The 21,504-nt window shown below is 40.1% G+C and overlaps 1 protein-coding gene across 1 annotated transcript in view; it reads left to right on the plus strand.

Moving 5' to 3' along the window:
• USH2A (usherin) overlaps positions 1–21,504 on the plus strand; it is a 551,884-nt gene that overhangs the window by 428,657 nt on the left and 101,723 nt on the right. Inside the window, exon 42 of the mRNA XM_012558807.1 lies at positions 9,544–9,898. Coding sequence (XP_012414261.1) covers positions 9,544–9,898 — 355 coding nt within the window. The remainder of the gene's footprint in view (positions 1–9,543; positions 9,899–21,504) is intronic.

Here is a 21,504-nt window from a genome sequence, read left to right on the forward strand (position 1 = left end):
TCAGGGTATACACACAACGAAGGCCATCAGGGTACACAATGAAGGCCATCAGGGTATACACAATGAAGGCCATCATGGTGTACACACAATGAAGGCCGTCAGGGTATACACACAAGGAAGACCATCAAGGTATACACACAACTAAGGCCATCAGGGTGTACACACAAAGAAGGCCATGTTGGGTCCTTGCTTTCTCCTACTAAAGAGTTGCCTTGTATAATAAAGAGTCTTTAGCATTTTCCTTTTGTCTTGTATCTATAACCTTGTAAGTGGCAGAATCTCATCACTTCCATCTACAAAATCCATCTGAAACTTTTTATTATGTCTTTACGAAACACTTAATAAAATGGTCTCTTCCCACTAGGGGCTTCCATTTTAATAGAAACAAAATTGCACATAGTTTATTATTTCATAACCTGTCTCTTTAAATAAATAAAATGATTTGATCAACTTACAATAAAAGACAAAAATATATACAGACCACCCTCTAAACACTTAGAATTAGAGAAAACTGATGAGCTTTCCTTCTGAGTATTAGGGAATGTTTTGAAGGGTAGAATCTGAGATAGTTTTCAAGGATGAACGATACGGAAGATTATTTCAAGCAGAGAACTACAAATAATAACTTTCTAGAATGGATAATTAAGCTGATCGAGTAAACTAAGAAAAAGGGCTCACTGAATCACAGTCAAAGGAATTTTGATGGAATTCAATTTGGGTTGGGTGGAAAGGTCGGTGTAGACGTGGATATGTTGTTGTTAGGTGCCGTCGAGTTGTTTTCGACTCAAAGAGAACCATGGACACCGCAGAACTGCCCTATAGGGCTTTCTAAGCCATAATCTTTATGGGAACAGATAGCCAGGTCTTTCTCTTGGGAGTTGCTGTGTGGGTTCAAACGACCAAACTTTCGGTTAGCAGCCAAGCACTTACCCGTTGTGCCACCACGGCTCATTGATATGGATGAAGACACATACATATAAGTACATATTTACTGACAGTGATATGAAGCTGTATGAGACTTGAGCCCTATTCCCAATGAACTTCACTGGGGTAGGAGATATAAGACAACCTAAACAAAACAAAGCACATGCAATATAATGTGAGAAATAGAAATACTCACTCGGAAGTTTAGAGGAGAAAGCTTCTTTCTGCCTGCAGTATTCATGGAAGGTTTTATGAAGCTGATGGCATTGGAACTAGGTCTTACAAAATAAAAAATCTAATGACTACTTAAATAGTAAAAGAAATAGAATTTTTGGAAAAAAAGTTTTCATAGTACAGAAGATTACAACGGTTATTATTCCTTCTTTACGACTCCCATGGCGTCTACTCTTCGTTTCAATATAGATTAACACTGTTGTTGTTAGTTACCATCAAGTCGATTCCAACTCAAGATAAACCCACATGTGCAGAGAAGAAAGGGTTTTCAAGGCTATGACCTTTCAGAAGCAGATGCCAGCCCTGTCTTTTGACGGTCCTCTGGGTGGGTTTGAACCTCCAACATTTTGGCTAGTAGTAGAGCGCTTAAGCGCTCCTTTACATAAAAGGAACAATATTATCCATATTGTTATGTAATTTTGAGGAGCATTTGATAAGATTTTTTTTCTTTTAATGTCTCAAAAATATTTTATTAAATGGAGATACATCATATATGGTTTAACCAGTCGTCTGATGAGTGCCAAATAAGTTATTTCCAGGTTTTCATTACTACAATTTTCTAATAAATATCCTCACAATGGGTATATGGGGAATAATTCTTAAAACTAGAAATGCATCTGAAAACTCATACTAACATTGTGTCTTATTTTCAATCTTTACTTGTTTAATATTTTATATGGTACCTTGATATCGTTTTCATTAAAATTTTAGTCATTGTAAGTGGTTGATCATCTTTTCAAATACGTATTTACTAATTGTACATATATATTATATATCCTCAGACCATTCTTCTATTGGATTATTTCTTGTTAATTTGTGTTTGCTTTTTATATATTATGGAAATTCTACTTTTAGTGATCATATTAAAAATAATGCATCAACTATTTCTTCCAGCACTTTTATGGTTTTACTCTTTATTTCTAAGTATGAAATTTGTTTTGTAATAAAGACTGAGATAAGAAATCCAGAGCCTGATGGGGAATATATCTGAGGTGAATAAAATTAGTAGAGTAACAAAATCTTCAGCTTTAAACTCATAGTGTTCCAGTACTAGTCACGTTTGGCTGGAGCCTCTACTGTCTGTAGAGGAAATTTAGAGCATCAGCTTAGTAGTAGATTTAGAAGACTTCAAATACAAGACTAAGAAATGTAGGTTAAAATCTGTAGGCAATGTGAGCCGCTGAAGTTTTTTGGGCAAAGCAGAGAAGAATGGGATGTAGTGAAAATAGGGATTTGTAGTCAAAAGACGCAGATTTGAAGTCCTGGCTACTTAGTCACTGACTACTTATGTGACCTTGGGCAAGTCGCCAGTGTTCCCTAAGTTTCCATTTTTGTGTAAGGGTAGGCTAATTAATAAACATAGAGGATAATTTGTTGTTGTTGCTGGTTACCTTTAAGTCATTCTGACTCCTGGCGACCCCATGTGTTACAGAGTGAACTGCGTCATGAGGTTTTCTTGGCTGTAATCTTCACGGAAGTCAGTCCTGTTCTTTGGCAGTACCGCTGGGTGGGTTTGAAGTGAGAAGTCGAGCGTAAACCGTTTGTGCCACCTATTCACCTTAGAGCATAATTGTTGTTTTGTGGGTTCTGTCACATCCATTTTCAACTCATTGCAACCCCATGTGACAGAGTAGAGCTGCCTCGTAGGATTTTCTTGGCTGTAATCTTTATGGAAGCAGATTGCCAGGTCTTTCTTCTGGAGAACCGCTGGGTGAGTTCAAACTGCCAACTTTTCAGTGGAGCCACCAGGGCCCCTAGGAGAATAATTAGCCTCCCAGAGTTTTGTGTGAGAACTAAGCGAAATCATGTATACGAAAAGTACTGTGTTAAATGTAAAGCATGCTACACATGTAGTTATCCTAGACATGTTCTTCAAAGTAGTGCTGTAAGAAGACTGATCTAGCCGTTGTAGGTGTATATTTAAAGAGAGGGAAAGGTTTGTGATAATAAAAGCAGCAGGCTGCCCAATATGTCTAGTATCATTCTGTTTCTCTTTTAAAATAGAATTTAATTTTTTCATGTATATGTACATGAAAAATGTCTGGAATGCTAAACAGCAAAAAAATGTTAGCAGCGCTCACCTCCAAGCGATAGGTTATGGATGATATTTTAAATACTTCGGTTTTTGTTCATATATATTTTCTGAATATATATATATATACATATATATGTATGTATAAAAATGGAGCCCTGGTAGTGCAGTGGTTAAAGCACTCAGCTGCTAACCGAAAGGTTGGCGGTTTTTCCCACCAGCCCCTCCATGGGAGAAAGATGTGGCGGTCTGCTTCCGTAAAGATTATAGTCTTGGAAACCCTATGGGGCAGTTCTACTCTGTCCTATAGGGTCGCTATGAGTCGGAATCGGCTCGATGGCAGTGGGTTTGGTTTTTGGTTGTATATATATACACATATATACACCCACATATTTATGTATGTGTGTATATATATATATTATAAGGGGTAGTAAAAACAATATATTATTGAGTCCAGATTTAAACCTATCATCACCCTTTACCTCTTTATGATTTTCCTGTTTCCCTTTTTCTGTAGCAATCAATGTCCAATCAGGAAAGAGAAACCATACCAGTTATTTTAACGGAGATAACTTAATATAAAGAATTATTAATGAGTTATAAACCTGTTGACTGAGAGGATATAAAGAGACGACAACTTCAGAAAGCAGGTACCACCCTTAGAGCAGAGAGAACAAATGGGAGTTATTAGAATGGAATTATTAGAATTTAGGAGCTTAGAGGAGGCCCTACAAGGAGCTGGCATGCAGACATGTGGAGAGGGCTTGGAAAGGTGGTGGCATAAACCTGGTTCTCCAAGTGTTGGAAAAATTGCAAACTGGAATTATCTGTCCCTAAGGGGGTATGAGCCGCTACTTCCAAGGTGAAGAATCCTTGCTGCCTGGGAAGAAGGCCACACAAACAGCCAGCCAACAGGAAACAGATAGGAAGGAGCAAGTTCCTTCTTTCCTGCTCCAGCTTCCTGGTTTCCCTCTCATGCCCCGTATTGACTGAGCCCAGCATAGAGTCAGCTGGTAAAGCAGAAATGTGGTTTGCAGAGTCCAGCTCTATAACAAAGTAGAATATAAAAGGGGAGGTTTAGAGCTAAGAGACAATAACTTAATAACAGGCACATTTTTGTAGTTAAGCAGGTTTTGGGTTATCTTGGACTCTTCTTGTCACTTAGTCATCCAGCCATGGGTTCAAAAAGTAGTTATTGCATAATATAGTGTAGCATGCTTCATTAGATGCTGAGAATACGTCGGTGAGTAAGACAGAGTCCTTGCCTTCAGGGAGCTTGTAGTATTATAGCATGACAGATAGTAAAATGGAAAGTATATTACAATATAACGCGATAAGTGCATTAGAAAAAAAAAGAGCACATAGGCGGTTATGATAACTCTGTTTCAGAGAGAAGCAAGAGACTTTCTGGAGAAAGTGACTTGAGAGTAGAGTTTTGAAAGCTGAATTGGAGTTAGCTTATAGAAAGGAGGAGCGAAGGAAAGGATGGGAGACGCTGAAGAAGAGACCAACGTCAAAGCCATGAAAGCATGAAATATTGGCAATATTAGGAACTTACGGGAAATATTGATGGAATATTAGCGAACTATAGGCATGCAATTGGAGCCCTGGTGGCACAGTGGTTCAGAGCTTGGCTGCTAACCAAAAGACTGACAGTTCAAATCCACCAGCCACTCCTTGGAAACCCTACGAGGCAGTTCTACTCTGTCCTATAGGGTTGCTATGAGTCAGAATCGACTCAATGGCAATAGGTTATGGTTTTCATACTGATATGGCCTCATTAACATAACAAAGAAAACCCTGCTCCCAAATGGATTACATCCACAGGTATAAGAGTTAGGATTTACAACACATTTTTTTTAGGGGGTGGGGCACAATTCAATCCATAACACTTGTGTTTCCATTTCCTCTACCATCGGCTTATTTCAGGATCCACATTTATTCTCACGTGGACCGTTGTGATGACCTCTTCATGGAGTGAATCCCTCGGTCGCTCTCTGTTCAGTGCAGCCTTACATGGCGCCCGATTTGCCTTCCACAGCACAGCTTTGGACATCATCCTACAACTTCATTTGCAACATGCCCTACATTTTATCCCCTGCTTTTCCTGTGCAGCATTTGCTTTAATTCTTATAAAAATTCTTGCAGAGTTAGTGTACTCTATGAGATTATGAGCTCCAGTTTGCAAAATGAAATGGGACACAGAGAACACAGGTGAGTTCACCCAAAGTCATGCAACCAATAAGTGGCAGAGACAGGACCTGGAAACTATTTCCTTTGAGTCCAGGTGCCTCTGGCTCTTTATTTATGAAGGGGATTCTTCATATTCTTCAGAAGGTGGGGGTGGCATTTTCATAATGCTAAAGTTGTCATGGGAAATTAATTGGGTTATAAATTTTTGTTTTAATTGCTTTTGAAGATAAGGACTGAGAATTTCAAGGGAGGGGTTGATTAGGAACTTCTAAAAATACTGTACGACATTGAGACCACATAGAGTATGAATCCTGGTAAAATATATAGTTCCTAGTTTTAACACTCCTTATTTTTGCTTCACTTTTAGTGCTGGGCAACATGTAATTAACTCTAGTTGAAAAATGCATTACTGAAGTATCTCCCAAATGAGCTTAAGAATAATCATTTGGCCATTCAAAAAGAACAGACAGTGTGATTTCCCTGAACACTGGATGTTCTGGAGGAAAATACTTCCAGTTAAATGAACAGTTGCATCCTAAATCTTAAGTAGATTAGAAATAATTGTGGTCCACCCAGCCACTTCTGTTCAGAGTGTATCCAGACATAAAGATATTCTGTTCTTTAGCTCCACTGATAGAACATTTACCTCACGGTAATTTTAATTCATTAAATGTTGAAGAGTGATAAGACATAGTTAGCCCGGCTGCATCCTTTAGCTGTTTTGACATATTAACTTGAAACTATCATTATACTTAATCTCTGAAGTGGTGTAGATTATAAAAATTCACACTTACAGGCAATTTTTATTTTAAGAATGCCAATTTTATGAAAACATGGCTACAGTTGGATTGGGGACTTCATGAAAGTGTAATAAAAATTAATTGAATTGTCACAAAAAGGTTGAAGCCAGACAAAATAGAAAATGTATTTCCCCATGGAAGTTTGTATGTTAGTTTGCTGTATTATGTTCCTGGCAAACACCTTTTAAAAAATCACTGAGAGAAGTCCTTGGCTGTGAGCCCTGAGGTTCTCATTAGAATGGATCCCTCGCAATGACACACCTGGTACCTGATATCTACAGTGAGTACCTACACTGAGTGCAGAATCTGGCCCATGCCTGATAACGGGTAATAATGAGGTGGGTTGCCCAACCATAATTACAGGTCACTGAGAGGTACCTAGGAAGCCTCCAGAGCCTCCAGCAGGAAGCTTGTCATTGCTTCTACTTAGGTCACAGTGATTTATCAAATGGGGAATTGTCAAATTCCCAAAGCCAAGGGTTTCTAATATCCTGCTTTTTAGAGAAAGGTACTGTCATTTACTTTATCTTAATAATCCTTTGCATTTTGATGGAGCTGGTTAATCTGATGTGGCAGCATGTGGCTATTCCAGCATCTGAAGAGTGTGTGAAATAAGTACTCCTAACAGCCTGGAAAATCTCGATTTATTCACCAGTCTCTCCTCAACTAGAGAAGAAGCCAAAGGAGGAGAGGGTCTATCTCTCAGTTACATTCTTCCCCAATCGAAAATGCTACCCTAATAGCAAATCAGCGTTGATAGTGATGAGGCAAAGATGCAGAAAAACCGTGGAAATATATGCCTTGTAGCCATTCATGCAAAAAGAAATGATTGAACACTTGCTGGGCTAAGAGGCAGAGACAAGCCAACCACAATTCCTCAACGACTTCCCCTCTGGTCAGGTCATGATTTTCCAACTGGATGAGCAAAGAACTGTTCTAAATGAAATATCCAAATATTTGGAGCCATCCAAACTGACAATTCCATTTATTTTACTTGATTTTTTAATGCTGTATGTATTCAGTACCAGAAGAGTGTGTATAAGCCCTAGTTTGGATAGCAATAAAATGTAAAAATAAGACTAAATAATCCCATTCTAAGGCAGTTGGAAGAATGTTTTTGAGCATATTCTATATTTTACTAGGTTCTGGAGAAGACATCTAAAAGGAATTTGACCTTTGCAAGATCTCTAATGCAAATTCCTATTATATGACTTACGTGATTTGCAGTAATTTGCATATAAATCTATCTTCTCTATGCAGCCATGAGTTCCTGGTAAGGAGCACATTCATCTTTGTACCTCTGCTCCCGGTACAAGGCCTAATGTATAAGTACTTCATAAAGGTTTGGTGATAACACAAGAAAGAGTGGTACTTACTTTTGGAGGGTCATGGTTTCATTAAGGAAGAGAAAATTCAAAGAAGTAGAAATGTGGGAATGGATTTAAAACTTCATGGGGACAAATGCAAAAATAGCATTGTGCTGGGTAAAGGAGAAGAAGTGTGGGCTGGTCTCTAGTCTCTCACTTCCAGTAGGCTCATCTGGGCTCTGTCACATGGCAATCTCAAGGCCCTGAGACCAGCGAGTGAGACAGTCTCAACGTGCAAACACTTTTCAAGTCTCTGCATTCATCGCATCCTCTACTGTTCTGTCGGCCAAAAAATGTCATATGGCCAAGACCCGAGTGAGTTTGGGAGCACATTAGGAAAGGCGTGTATACAGGGAAACGTAGACAAACTGAAACCCTTATTGGAATCAGTGCATCACAGAAGGGTGAAGACACCCAGTAATATCAGTCTGCAATCGTTGTTTATAGTATAAAACTCCACTAGAACCGTTTGTGCACGCACGTGAGCGCATTCACACAAACCTATAGACAAAGATCTAGAAAATACCTAATGATTTGTTTAAATAGAGTGTACACATATGCTTCTTTATTCCTAAAATTTTAAATAATGTATTTGTTTCCATGGATTGCTTGTGTATTTTTTTTTTTTAAGGTCTGGAAGTTAATACAAAAAAAAAAAAAAATGTGATTATTCAGTACCGGGGAAACCAGCACAATTTCTACAAGGAAAGGTCATGGAAGCTCCATAGACACATCCAAACTCCCTGAGGGACTGAATTGCTGGGTGGAGGGCTGTGGGGACCATGGTCACGGGGAACATCTATCTAGCTCAGTTGGCATAACACATAAAGACAATGTTCTACATTCTACCTCGGTGAGTAGCGTCTGGGGTCTTAAAAGCCTGTGAGCAGACATCTAAGGTACTCCACTGGTCTCATCCCTTTGGGAGCAAGGGAGAATGAAGAGAACAGGATACAAGGAAAAGATTAGTCCAAAGGTCTAATGGACCACAGCTACCAAGTCCTCCACCAGACTGAGTCCAGTATAGCTAGGTGGTGCCTGGCTACCACCACTGCCTGCTCTGACCAGGATCACAACAGAGGGTTCTGGACAGAGCTAGAGAAAGATGTAGAACAAAATTCTAACACACACAAAAAAGACCAGATTTACTGGCCTAAAGGAGACTGGAGAAACCCTGAGAGTATGGCCCCCAGACACCCTTTTGCTCAGTGGTGAAGTCACTTCCGAGGTTCACCGTTCAGCCAGGGATTGGACAGCCCCATAAAACAAAACGAGACTAATGAGGCACAGCAGTCCAGGGACAAGGGCTAGAAGGCAGAAGGGGACAGCAAAGCTGGTGATAGGGAACCCAAGGTTGAGTAAGGACAGTGTTGATGTGAAGTGAGGTTGTTACCCATTGTCATAGGGCAACATGTGTACTGTGTAATGAGAAACTATTTTGTTCTGTAAACCTTCATCTAATGTGAGAATAGCAGCACAAGTGGAAGAGCGTAGTCGATGTCACTGAACTGTGCATGTAGAAATGTTTGAAATGGTGTCTCTTTGGCTATGTATATTTTCACCAAACAAAAAAAAAGTCAAGAAGGGAGAGGGTTGACATGTCGCGGGGTTGTTAACCAATGTCATAAAACAATATGTGTACTACCATTTAATGAGAAACTATTTGTTCCGTAAACCTTCTCCTGAAGTACAATTAAAAAAAAAAAAGTGATTATTGGTAATTTTGTATCACTTTTTAATTTTTTTATTTCTTCTATATTTCCATGTTTTCTGTGTTGTCTTGTTTTACAAGCAGACTATATCTGTATGTCTATGAACTGCATTAAAATATGATATTGAGTCAGGCCCGTGGTGCACCCTGCCATCTGGTCTTTCTTCATCATGACACCAGGAAGGGACAACTGAGTTGATAACAAATTATTCAAAAAAGCAATTCCTTAGTCCATCCAAAACCTTGCAGCTGTCACTGGTTGCCTTTTTTGTTTCCTTTCAGACGTACTGCTGGCACTGGAGAGGAGTTCCTTCTGTTTGTCTGGTCAGAAGGAGCCCTTGAATTCACCGATACCTCAGATACTCTGAGGCCTTTCACGCTCTACCAATACCGTGTCAGAGCCCAGAACTCCAGGGGCTCAGTGGAGAGTCTGTGGTCATCAGCACGGACCCTGGAAGCCCCGCCTCAAGATTTGCCAGCTCCCTGGGCTCAAGCCACCAGTGCTCATTCGGTTCTGCTGAATTGGACAAAGCCAGAATCTCCCAATGGCATTATTACCCAGTATCATGTGGTCTACCAAGAGAGACCAGACGGTCCAACATTTAATGTCTCTACTGTGCCTGCTTTCACAGTGATGGTAAGAGTTTAAGAAAATAACTGATTCTAATGTTATTTGGATACTATGTTGAAATTCATTTTCTTGTCATTTTTCTTCACTTGTTGATGTTGTTGTTAGGTGCCATCGAGTCAGTTCCGACTTGTAGTGACCCCATGTACAACATGCCATAATTGTTGCAGCCACTGTGTGAATCCATCTTGTTGAGAGTTTTCCTCTTTTTCGCTGCCTCATTACCTTACCAAGTATGATGTCCTTCTCCAGGGACTAATCTCTCCTGGTAACACGTCCAAAGTATGTGAGATGAAGTTTCGCCATCCTCCCTTCTAAGGAGCATTCTGGCTGTACTTCTTCCAACAAGAGATTTGTTTGTTCTTCTGGAAGTCCATGGTATAGTCGATATTCTTCACCAACACCATAGTTCAAATGCATGAATTCTTCCTGTCTTCCTTATTTGTTGTCCAGCTTTCAAATTCATATGAACTGAATGAATATACCGTGGCTTGGGTCAGGCATACCTTAGTCCTCAAAGTGACATATTTGCTTTTTAACACTTTAAAGAGGTCTTTTTTGCAGCAGATATGCCTAATGCAAAATACCATTTGATTTCTTGACTGCTACTTCCATGGACGTTGATTGTAAAGTAAAATCCTTGATTTCAAGTAAAATGAAATCCTTGACAACTTCAATATTTTCTCTGTTTATCATGATGTTGCTTATTGGTCCAGTTGTGAGGATTTTTGTTTTCTTTATGCTGAGGTGTAGTCCATACTGAAGGCTGTAGTCTTTGATTCTTCACTTAAGGCTTACATATATGAAAATTTTTCATAAGTGAATAGAAGCACTGTGGTCTCATGATAAGTTGCTGAGCTGAGCATAGGGAATACTGGAGACAATTTGGGGACCACAACTAGTTTGTATTACCTCAAGAGAATCAGTGACTTTTGGCTTGAGTTCCATATGTTAAATGGGAGTCACTAAATGTGTCCCTCTATACCTCATGGGTCGCTGTATATGGCTATAGGGTCGCTATGAGTTGGAATTGACTCGATGGCAGTGGGTTTGGTTTTGGTTTTATACCTCATGAGGATGAAGTTTAGATAAAATTAGACAATACAATTTTCCAATTATCAATGATCCAATGATATCATAGACATATCAGGGAAAAGTGACATATACTGTGACTTACTGGTGGTTTTTCTAGGCTGGCTCCCTCTGGCCATTAACACAACTGACTTCAGTTCACCTGACGTCTTCTGGGCACTTTCTTTATGCTTGGCATAGCCTGATGTACTGTGGGAGATATTTAACCAGAATAGTCCTTGCCTTGGGAAGCTTTCTCTCTTATAATATTGCAGAGATGAAAATTGTACATAATAAAAATATTAGACAAGTAGAATGTTTTAGCTTATAATGTCCACCACACTGGATTCAGATGCCACCCTCCACCACTTCCTAGCTATAAACCACAATAAGAGAGAGAATGATATTATACACCAAAACGTGTGAGGCTAGAAGCACTCTGGAGGGGCAGCAGGAGATCCTCATACTGAAGATGTTTCACAGAGAAGGTAAAGCTTTGTGGGCACAGGTGTTAAATACATATGAATTTCAAGATGTGCCGAGACCTTATTGAATATGAAAATCCCTCATAAATAAGAACAAAGTGAACAGACAGCATAAAGCATCATTTTCAAAGTTTAAACTACATTTCTATGCTTCAGATTTAGCTAGCCCAATATCCATGAAGGTTACAACATTTATCAAAATATCGAAGGAATTCTGGACCAATGTATTTTTAATGGAAAGCCAGAAGAATCTTTTAAATGAATAGTTTAATTAAAAACAGTGTTTTCCTGCTATCCTTACAGTTAATTTTCTTATATGATTAAAAGATAAGTGACATGTGAACAAAGGGATAATATGAAGAAAGTCTCATTTTTATTTATTTCAGAATTTGTACTTTTTATTTGATATTTAATTATCTTTATATTCCAGGGTCCTACATATCACATCTTCTACATCTTCTAGATCTTTTATTATAAGTATTAGAAGATCTTTTTCAGTTGATATGGGATCCGTGGGGAAACATGTGACTTCTCACCATATCCTTGGAACTCATGTTCTAAGCCTAAACACTGAAAGTAGAATTTCCGTGAAAATACCGAAACACTCTTGACAATAGCTCCTATTACAATGATTAAAATTTTGATCTTTTAAAATATAGTCTTCAGAGCTATGAGCCTAGCGATGTAATCTCCCAAATCAGTTCTATTGGAATTCCTTGCGAGATACCTTATAAGTCATCTCGTAATAGCTGGTTCCATATTGCAGCACAAGACTTAAAGGATGCAGTGAACCCCTGAGTTGTACCCTTTATTTAATCTGCTAGACTATTTTCATCACAATAAAAAGTTCCTGAAAAAAAAAGAAGGCCGATGGCCCCAAGCTTTAAGCTTCACGGGGCCCTTTTCACACTGGGTCCTTACCCACGTATCCTCCATTCTGACAGCCCAGGAATTCTGCACTCTTCTACCGCAGGATGAATAGTTGCCGTGCTAAATAGTCAGAATAATAGTCCTGCATCCTACTTTTGAATGTGTGTGTATGTGTGTGTGCCCAGAGTGCCTCCACCCCAAAATCTGGATCTTTGGCCCTGAGAATCCTAAAAGAAGGCTTTGTCGGGTTCATCAGGAAAGGTCCCATTTGAGCTTTAGAAGCAATCAAGTACATCAACCACAAAGCACTTGGGACCGGTGGTCAGACATTGTGGTCACTAGACCAAGGTTCCAAGACAGCAGGTCACTATAACTCTTTGTGGACTGACACCTTTGAAAGAGGTTATCAGGAAAATACACTATTGTCTTTGAGCTTTATCCGTTGATACATTCCCAAGAGACTGTGTTCAACCCTTTATTATTAAAGATACCTAAAGAAGGAGGTTCTACCACTTATTTCCAATATGCTATATTCCTCACCACCCAAGAAGAATGCTCCTTTTATCCTAGCCAAGTCTCTCCTCCTGTAATTTAAGTCCATCACTTTCTGTTCTGAACAGCATGACTTCCATATACTAGTTCAACGGGCCTTCAGGGTCAAGAAAAAGTTACTGATGTTTCAATCCAATCTGGCAAATACTCATTGAGTGCTATATTCGGTACATCCATACCCAGTACTACAGTCAGATGTTTTGTTGAAGTCAGCTGTGAGACTGGGCCCTTGGGCAAGCAGAGACTGTGGGAGGAAGAGGAGTAACCAAGTCTTTAAGATGCAGGCTATTCAAGATGGACATTTCAGGGTTCTGAGCGTCTCTGGTTCTGCTGCTCGTGTTTAGAAGACTCTCTTTGAAGTCGTTCTCCAAGTGCCTCCCTGGCTTTATTGTTTCTCTAATTCCTGAACCAGCTGAACATTTTCACTGGCTCCTTCCCCTTTCTACATCTGCCATAGGCAGTTTTTCAAATTTTTATCTCATTTACTGCTTTGGCTGAAATTCCCTAGAGTGAAGGAACCACATCCTCCATTAATGAGGTCCATTCCCACAATTGTAGAGTTGCAATTCAATCCACAGGCTTGCAAAAGGTACTTCGTCCCTTGTTTACTGAGATTCCATCTCGGCAAGTGGGGGCACCAATAACTGGCCCATAGTGGTGGCGCCATCATTAGCTGATTACAAGGTCCTCCCAGGACTGTTTAGAGACAGGTGGAAGTTGCTGGGGGAGCCACAGAAAACAGGTGCAGTGGAGGCATGAGTCCTGCCGGTGGTGGCAGTGGATACAGGACTGGCAGTGGCGGCCCTCCGTGGGGCTGGGGAACATATGTGTTGGCAGGAGCAGCAGCAGCAGCCGAGGCAGCAGGAGAGGAGAAATGGAAAGAGTGTGGGTTTTAATGCCTCACCAGCTTTTCTCCCAACTTCATGAAAAGTTTCATCTTCCTTTGGGTCTAAGTAGGGCTTTCCAAAGGGGACGAAAGAGGTATGTAGATTCTTAGGGTCTTCTTGGACCAGCACCCTTCACTATTGAAAAGAAGTTTTAAGTGGAAGTCACTAAACTCCCTTCCCCATTAGATCCATGATGAATTGTGCAGTGTCAGGAGAGAAACTGGATTTAGCCTTCTTTGGCATGCGAGAGTTCCACGGTGGTACTTACAGGGAACATGCCTGGCGAGGCTGGCGTTACTCTGCCACCGTTCGGGGTTTGTTTGCTTTTTCGCACTGGCACCTGCTATCACGCTGGCAGAAATAACTTGGGATTCAAAGGCTAAGGTGGTTTACCTGTTAGTGTGTGCGCTGAGTTCATCCCTGCTTACCCCACGGGGCTATAAAACATCAAGCCCGGATCACACGTTTGCCTAGTACCCTGAAACATAGATGGTACTTCACTCTGTGTACAGATTCAGGCATAAGGTACTGAGTGGGTAAGCAAATTGCATGGGTCACTAAAAGTTGGCTTCCAATCTGGGAATAAAATCCAGAATGACAAACTGTAGTTTCTAGATTCTAGTTGCCAAATTCCCTTTCTCAATGTCAAGGAGGAGGTATTCAAAATGTCATCATGTGGTGGTTTCAAATCTTGGGACCATTAAATAGATGTGTGGCAAAAAAATATATAGACACACAGACACACACACACATATGTGTATATATGATGTATTTCATAATCACCATATTATGGAGAAGGTGTTAGTAAATTGGTGATTCATTTTTAATCCCATTTTAATACTGATTTAGTATAATATAAAATATTCTCGCTCTTCACATACGATCTTAAAGGAATTGTAGCTCCAGAAATTTGATGTTTCTTCGAGCTTCCTCCTCAGGCCCATTTATAAGACAACACAAATGCTCTGTGTGATCTAGCTGTCTAAAGTGGCTCCTTTGGTGACTATCTTTTAACTTTATTTAACTTATTACCAAAGAACATGTGGTAACTGGGTCGAAAATATGTATAGGTAAACGTCACACAAATCAATGAATACTCACTGTCATAACTCATTTGTTTATTGTAATGATGTATTTGGTTTGACACATTAACTTCTCATTTACTAGCCTTAGCCTTCCGAGTATAGGGTCCCTAACAACAACGGCCTTAAATTATTTTTATCCTTCTTTCCAATAATATCCTATGGGTCACAAATATACATTGAGGATCTACTTTTTACTTGATTTGGAGGGATGAAAACCATATCAGTCTTCTTGAACTCCATGTAACTACTTCTTTGAAAGAGCTTTATTTTTCTAATCACTCTCTTCCAACAATCTCCATGAGAACTCCCCTGCTCACCCACTGGTAATATCTAGGACAGATGCAATGGTTTTCCAGGTACTTTCAGTGGCAAGAACCACTCCAATTTTGGTAATAATGAATAATTTCAAGTAATAAAAATAAACATCCCAGTCTCAGTCAAATCCTCGCCCAGTTTAGGGATCTGCAGTGGAGAAGAACGAGCATAGTCTTCTCAGTTCCCTCTTCTCTGCCTCTTGCTGATTCCCCAAGATCATGGCAGGAAAGAGAGGATTAGATAAAAAGGGGCAGAGTCTTAAGCATCAATATGGTTCTAATCCATCTGCCACTGCCCTCTGTTGGACAGCTGCCTCACGGGATTTTCTTTGTGGGTTATGTAGAGGTTCCCCTGTAGGAAATCCTGCGCTTCTCAGTTCCCTGATCCAGATAATACACTGTGGCTAATTTCTTGCACCTCTAACTTTACTTCTCTAAATTCCCTTCCTTAACTCCCTTTTCTTGAATTTAGATCTTCTCTTCTATAGGTTGTTGGAAGATGATGGGGCTTGAAGTTTGTAAGACTGTTTCTGCTTTTTTTTTCTTCTAAATCCTGCAAGGATATATCTGGCAGTTCCGGTAGAGTTACTTATCACCTACTTTTCCAAGCTTCAAAGCTTGATTCATTATCCCATTTCACATCCTGTAACATAACTAAATGACCCGTCATCTTTCTAGTAACTCAAGCCACGTCACCCTTGATTCCTCTCTCTTCCTTACTTCCGTATCCAGTCCTTCACTAAATCCTATAGATTCTACTTCCAAAATATAGCTTGAATCCTTCCATTTGAAGACTACATTAGGGTTTCACACATGTTCTGGTATCATAGTGCCCCTACACTTCACATGGATCAACCCTTCTTATTAGTCAACTCTGAACCAAAGTGTTGCTTACCTCACAGGGCTCCTCAATGGCTAAATAAATTAATGCATATACGAAAATCACTGTAGAAACTGTAAATGTCAGTATGAATTGACTGGGTAACCTGAGAAGTCCTACCACTGAAAATAACAGAGGCTTGAAGAAATTAGCAAATGCAGATTAAGTTTTGGTTTATATAAGGCAACTGTACTAATTTGGTCAAAAATGTCCCTTGCCTTGCAACACAATTCTGAGCTGGCATAGTTAAATGTTTCCTGACAAGACACTGGCAATTCTCAGGTGATTTCCCAAGTATTGTATTACGTTCTATTGCCCTTCTAGAGCAAAACCATGCTTTTTGCCTCCCTGAGGTTTAGTACTGACCCATCTTCACCCGCCAACACACACACAACCGAAACGTCTCACATCTGCCATCTAAGAACCCTCCTCAGGCTATTTCTACTCTGTGTGAAGCTCCATGAACCCACCACACCAAGGTCTGGGACCATAGATCAGCAGAGCACGGGTGCTTTAGTAACTCACACACAAACAGACATTTCCAAGCACACAGATTCTGCCTAATTGGCATCTACCTACTTCACAAACACCACAGAGCAGATTATCAGTGTATGAAGGGCAGCTGGCGAGGACACTCTTTGACTTTTGAGTCAAGTGTATTGTTAATTTTTGGCCTTTAAATGAGCTATGAGGAAACTCTATTTGGACACTCAAAAATCCCACTGTGCCTTGTTAGAAACATATACGAAAGTAAACGAACTAGTCCACATGATAAGAAAGCCAGGCCATAAATTCAGAGTATATGCTACTTAGCAGGGACAGCAAGCTGTAAATGGCAGTGGAGGGCGGAAGTTAATTGAACGACTGTGTTCTTGTCACCCGTAGAGATCAGCCACTACCTGAGACAAGATGGCTGCCCTGAAGTACCGTATTACAGCCAAGAGATCATATCCTTCGCTCTGCAAGGGCTTATGGGTTAGGGGGAAATCATACACAGATGACCAATTTTTTTATGGTTCACAGCCGATCAAAGTGAAATTCAGCAGCTGTTCAGGACAAGTGACCACTGTAACTGCTGTAATATAACCTACTAAATAGAGAGGGAATTGCATTAGAGCAAGAGGTTAGCTGTGATTATCGGCAGGTGAGTGCTTTATTGAAGTTGAAAGACCATTAACATTGATAGAGTAATTATTTCAACTTGAAAGTAATTACCTTGATGGGTGATAACTTCTCTAGTGTTCCCAGATTTGATTGGGCCAAACAATTGTGAGCTCCTGAAGCCTAGAAAAATATTACAACAATACTGTGATTTTCAAATTACTAAAACCACTGTTGGAATATTTTAATTATGCTGAACAGTGAAAAGGTTTTACCTTACACAAGCCAACGACCTCTCATGTAGAGAGAGACATTTGCTTTTTAATCCAAATGCAATGACCCACACCCACCACCTGTGAATATATGTGTGATGGGTTTGCAAATGAATCTTTTTATCTCCATATAACTTTTAAGGTGAAACATCTTGCTAGTGCCGTCCCTGGGTGTTACTAGACTGGAATTGCTGACAGCGTTGATCATATCTATGAACTGGGACGCCCCAGAATAGCAAGCAGCTTCTGTCTGTGTCCCAGGTTTCAGTTTATATAAATTAAATACTTTGGTAATAGTGTCACTGAGATTGAAAGTTCTGGATTCCCTGTATTGTGGATCCAAAATTTCAGATTCTAGTTAGTTATGTCATTCAGTTGTTTAAATAGGCTTCTTGTCCAGTGTTATGCAGCTCCACTACAGACACGCCTTTGTCAGAATGTTTTCTGTTTTTCCACACTGGACATCAGCAAACAAAATGGAAGTCGAAAACCTGGGCCACTGCTTCTCTGAAAATTCATGTAAATACGAACATTTTGAGTTAATAGCAATTGAGGACCAAGACACATAAACAATTTTATTTGGGTGATCAAGACCAAGAAATACTGTGGGGGTCCTCATTACTTAATTGTTCACAGTGATTCTCTTCTGGAAATTGTCTTAGTTACCTGGTGCTGTTGCAACAGAAAGACCACAAATGGGTGGTTTTAAAGAACAGACATGTATTTTCTCATAGTTCTGGAGGCTAAAAGTCCAAATCAGGATCTTGGCCCCGTTGATTTTTTTCCTTTTAGGTAGCTCATTGGTTTCTTGGCTCATAGACAATCCTCACGTGGCATCTGTCTCCCCTCCCCCCATGTGTGTGTACCCCTGTGTCTAATGTGCTCTTTTGAAACTCAGAACTGATTATATTTAGAACCCACCCTACCCGGGTATTGTCTAACTAACATAACAAAGAAACTCCTATTTCCAACTAGGATCACATCCACAGGTATAGGGGTTAGGATTCCAACACATATCTCGGGGGCACACAATTCAATCCATAGCAAGAATCTACTGTGTCCAGAAACTACAAGAGCTACGAACAGAGGAGAAATCCCCTCTTCTCTCTGGGACTCATGTGGTGTTTGCAGCGGAATAAGAAAAGAGACAAATTACAGTGCAGTAAAAAAAATAAGGAGTTGATCACGTATAGGCAACCACTATACTTACGAACTCTTAACAGAACCTGGGGGGATCCTAGCTCATGCCCCTGATCCAAGCCTGGCACTTACCCTACCTGTCCACAAACCACGGACAGAACAAACATCGGCAGGATGATGTTTAATCCTGCTGTCAGAAAAGATGAATGTGGCATCAGCTTCAAGTTCCCGGATGGTTCCATGGACCTTTCTATCATCCCGGCAGAGCTTGAGCAGATGATCACCCACTGAATGACTATCTTTATAGCAGCAATTCCCAAGACTTGGTTTCTAATCAAAATCTCAGACTGTCATAAGGGCAAAATAGGTTTCCACCTGTTGTTAGAGAGCCAGTAAGGAATGTTTTACCAAGCAGTTAATGGGTTTCCTCCATTCCCCATCTCTGCCCCGAATTCCTCTCCATACATGAAGTAGTTGGATGTCTCTTTCAGAAACCAAAATACAGAAATCCCCACCCACCTAGAAGTGATTTGCTAACTGAAAAATAAAATGATTGCCTTGAATGTGATGAAAAAGCCAGGGTTTGAAATGAGACCACTGGGAAAGGGATAAGAATTCTTGAATTGAATTGTAAATCTTGCCACTAAGTCAGCCAAGGAGTAGAGAAATCTGACCAACCTGACGTCATCTCAAAGTTCCCACCATAGCAGATTCCCATATAGGGCGGGGCTACAGATTGTACTCAGGAGCCCCTCAGGTCCTCTGAATTTAAAAGAAGTGCAATAACTCATTTTTAAACATTGTATATGATACTTGGATTAGTAAATATTCACATTACAAAATCAGAGAGTTTTAATCCATTCAAAAGGTGCATCGTCTAACTCTGAGAGATAATGGCCGTGTCTAGATAGTAAAATTACAGTATGTTTTTAACAGATGTAAATGTTACTTTTTGACAAGACACAAGTAATGAATTTTATCCTGTAAGTTCCTATTGGGTGATCATGATACAGAGTCTTATTTTTGCTAAAGCAATTCCTAATGGCGTGGTTGGATACCTGTGCCCATCAATGGCTGGTTTTGTGTTTTTTTAGGATGGTGATTGATCTCTTGCTGAGCTGGGATTCAGGTTGTATGCCAGATAGCTTGATTAATGGGTTGGTTTCTATAAGTGGACTGAATGGGGATAGAAAGCAGGGGCAGCCTGCTCTGCCAACCCCAAATCCGTCAAGACGCATAGCTCATTATGAAACAGTTATCAAGGATACATGAAAAATTAATTGGGCTCAGTTTGATTCTGAAAAGAATCGGCTTTCTACTTGGCGGGCCCCCCTTCTCTTTCCAGATGTTGTGCATTAGCCCCTGGAGAAACAGCAGAGGGAGATGTATTAATACATTGTATTGATTAGATCAAGACCCCTGACAGTTATTTGTAGAGATACCATCTGGCTGCTGTTCGAATTCCTTCACCAAAAACAGGACGTGACATGTTATTAATCTCAACTCTCTAAGTATAGACAGTTGCCTTTTCTGCTAAACCGCATTTTACCATTCCGTAGGAGATGGAGGCAGACCTGAAGGGTGCAGAAATTAAGGTTATTACACAAATTGAGCCATATGGTCCAAATATTTCAGCAAGAAAATTGCCAGGCAATAAAAATTGCTCCTGCCTTCCTAATGGTGTAAATTACAGTTTAACCATGGTCCTAATGATGTCCTTCTGCCACGCTTAACTACTGTTACATGAAGGACATTGTTTTAAAAATATAAAAAACAAGTAAATGCCAGCAGCGTGTTTTACAATCTGTTAGTGTGTCGTTAAGAACACCGTCAGAATTACATAAACATAATGACAGGCAACCCAGCATACAAAAGAACTCATATGGAAATAGGAAGTGTCTTGAAAAGTCTCTTCTTCCGTCTCTGTAGTGTCAAGAGCAGCGTCCCCTCTGAAGTTTTCCAGAGAGAAAAGCCCCATCCAGTGCTTTATTCTAACTCACTACTGACTGTATTGTTATCTAAACCAAGCTTCACAATCCCTAGTGGACCTATGTACACACCATGTACCACGGCCCTTCCCATATACAAGGCAAAACAGGGCCAGTGAGGGGAGACGTAACCAATTCTTTGTACGTGTTGTGTTGTCAGGGAGAAAGGATAAAACTCCACTATCCCCCTTAATCGTGACAAGCAGTATAGGAAGTGAACTTTCTGCTGTGTTTCCAAAGAAACCAGTCCTGTTATTTGAGGCGCAATATTAAGAGGAAGCTTACTCAAGATTTTCATAAACTTTTGAACATTATAGTTAAGATCATTAGTACTGTATTTTTACGCAAAAAACGTATGCCTTCTACATTTGGTTGCCAACTACTCCCCCCACCCGCCACCCCCTCGAGGTATTTTCTCAAGTGCTGCTAGGTCGGGTTTTTTTTACATGTTGTTGTAAAAAACAAAATTAGCATAGCGCCCTGACCAATATACCTTGAAGGGAGAGGGCGTGGTCAACAAACCAACACAGAAGACACACGTTATCTGCGTAGAATACGGTATTTGTGTAGGGTCGCTGTGAGCCAGGATCTAACCTACGGCAATGGGGTTAATACCAAAAACACACTGACAGTAAAGAAAGTTGCCATATCGATCATAAGAATACTGATGTTTTACTTCTAAAATGATACCAGTCCTTGAAACTTCTGGCCTTCTAAGGTGTCAGAAACAGTTTATTAATGTAAAAGTTGGGAGAAAACTTATCGTAACTAACCAAAACCAAAAACCAAACCCATTGCCATCGAGTTGATTCCATCTCATAGCAACCCTGTAGAACAGAGTAGAACTACCCCATAGGGTTTCCAAGGAGCAGCTGGTGGATTTGAACTGCCAACCTTTTGGTTAGCAGCCGAGTTCTTAACCACTGCACCACCAGGACTCCTTATCATAACTAGATGTAGATAAAATTTG

The sequence above is a fragment of the Trichechus manatus genome, unplaced genomic scaffold, assembly GCF_000243295.1.
Source record: "Trichechus manatus latirostris isolate Lorelei unplaced genomic scaffold, TriManLat1.0 scaffold00187, whole genome shotgun sequence".
Classification (NCBI taxonomy): domain Eukaryota; kingdom Metazoa; phylum Chordata; class Mammalia; order Sirenia; family Trichechidae; genus Trichechus; species Trichechus manatus.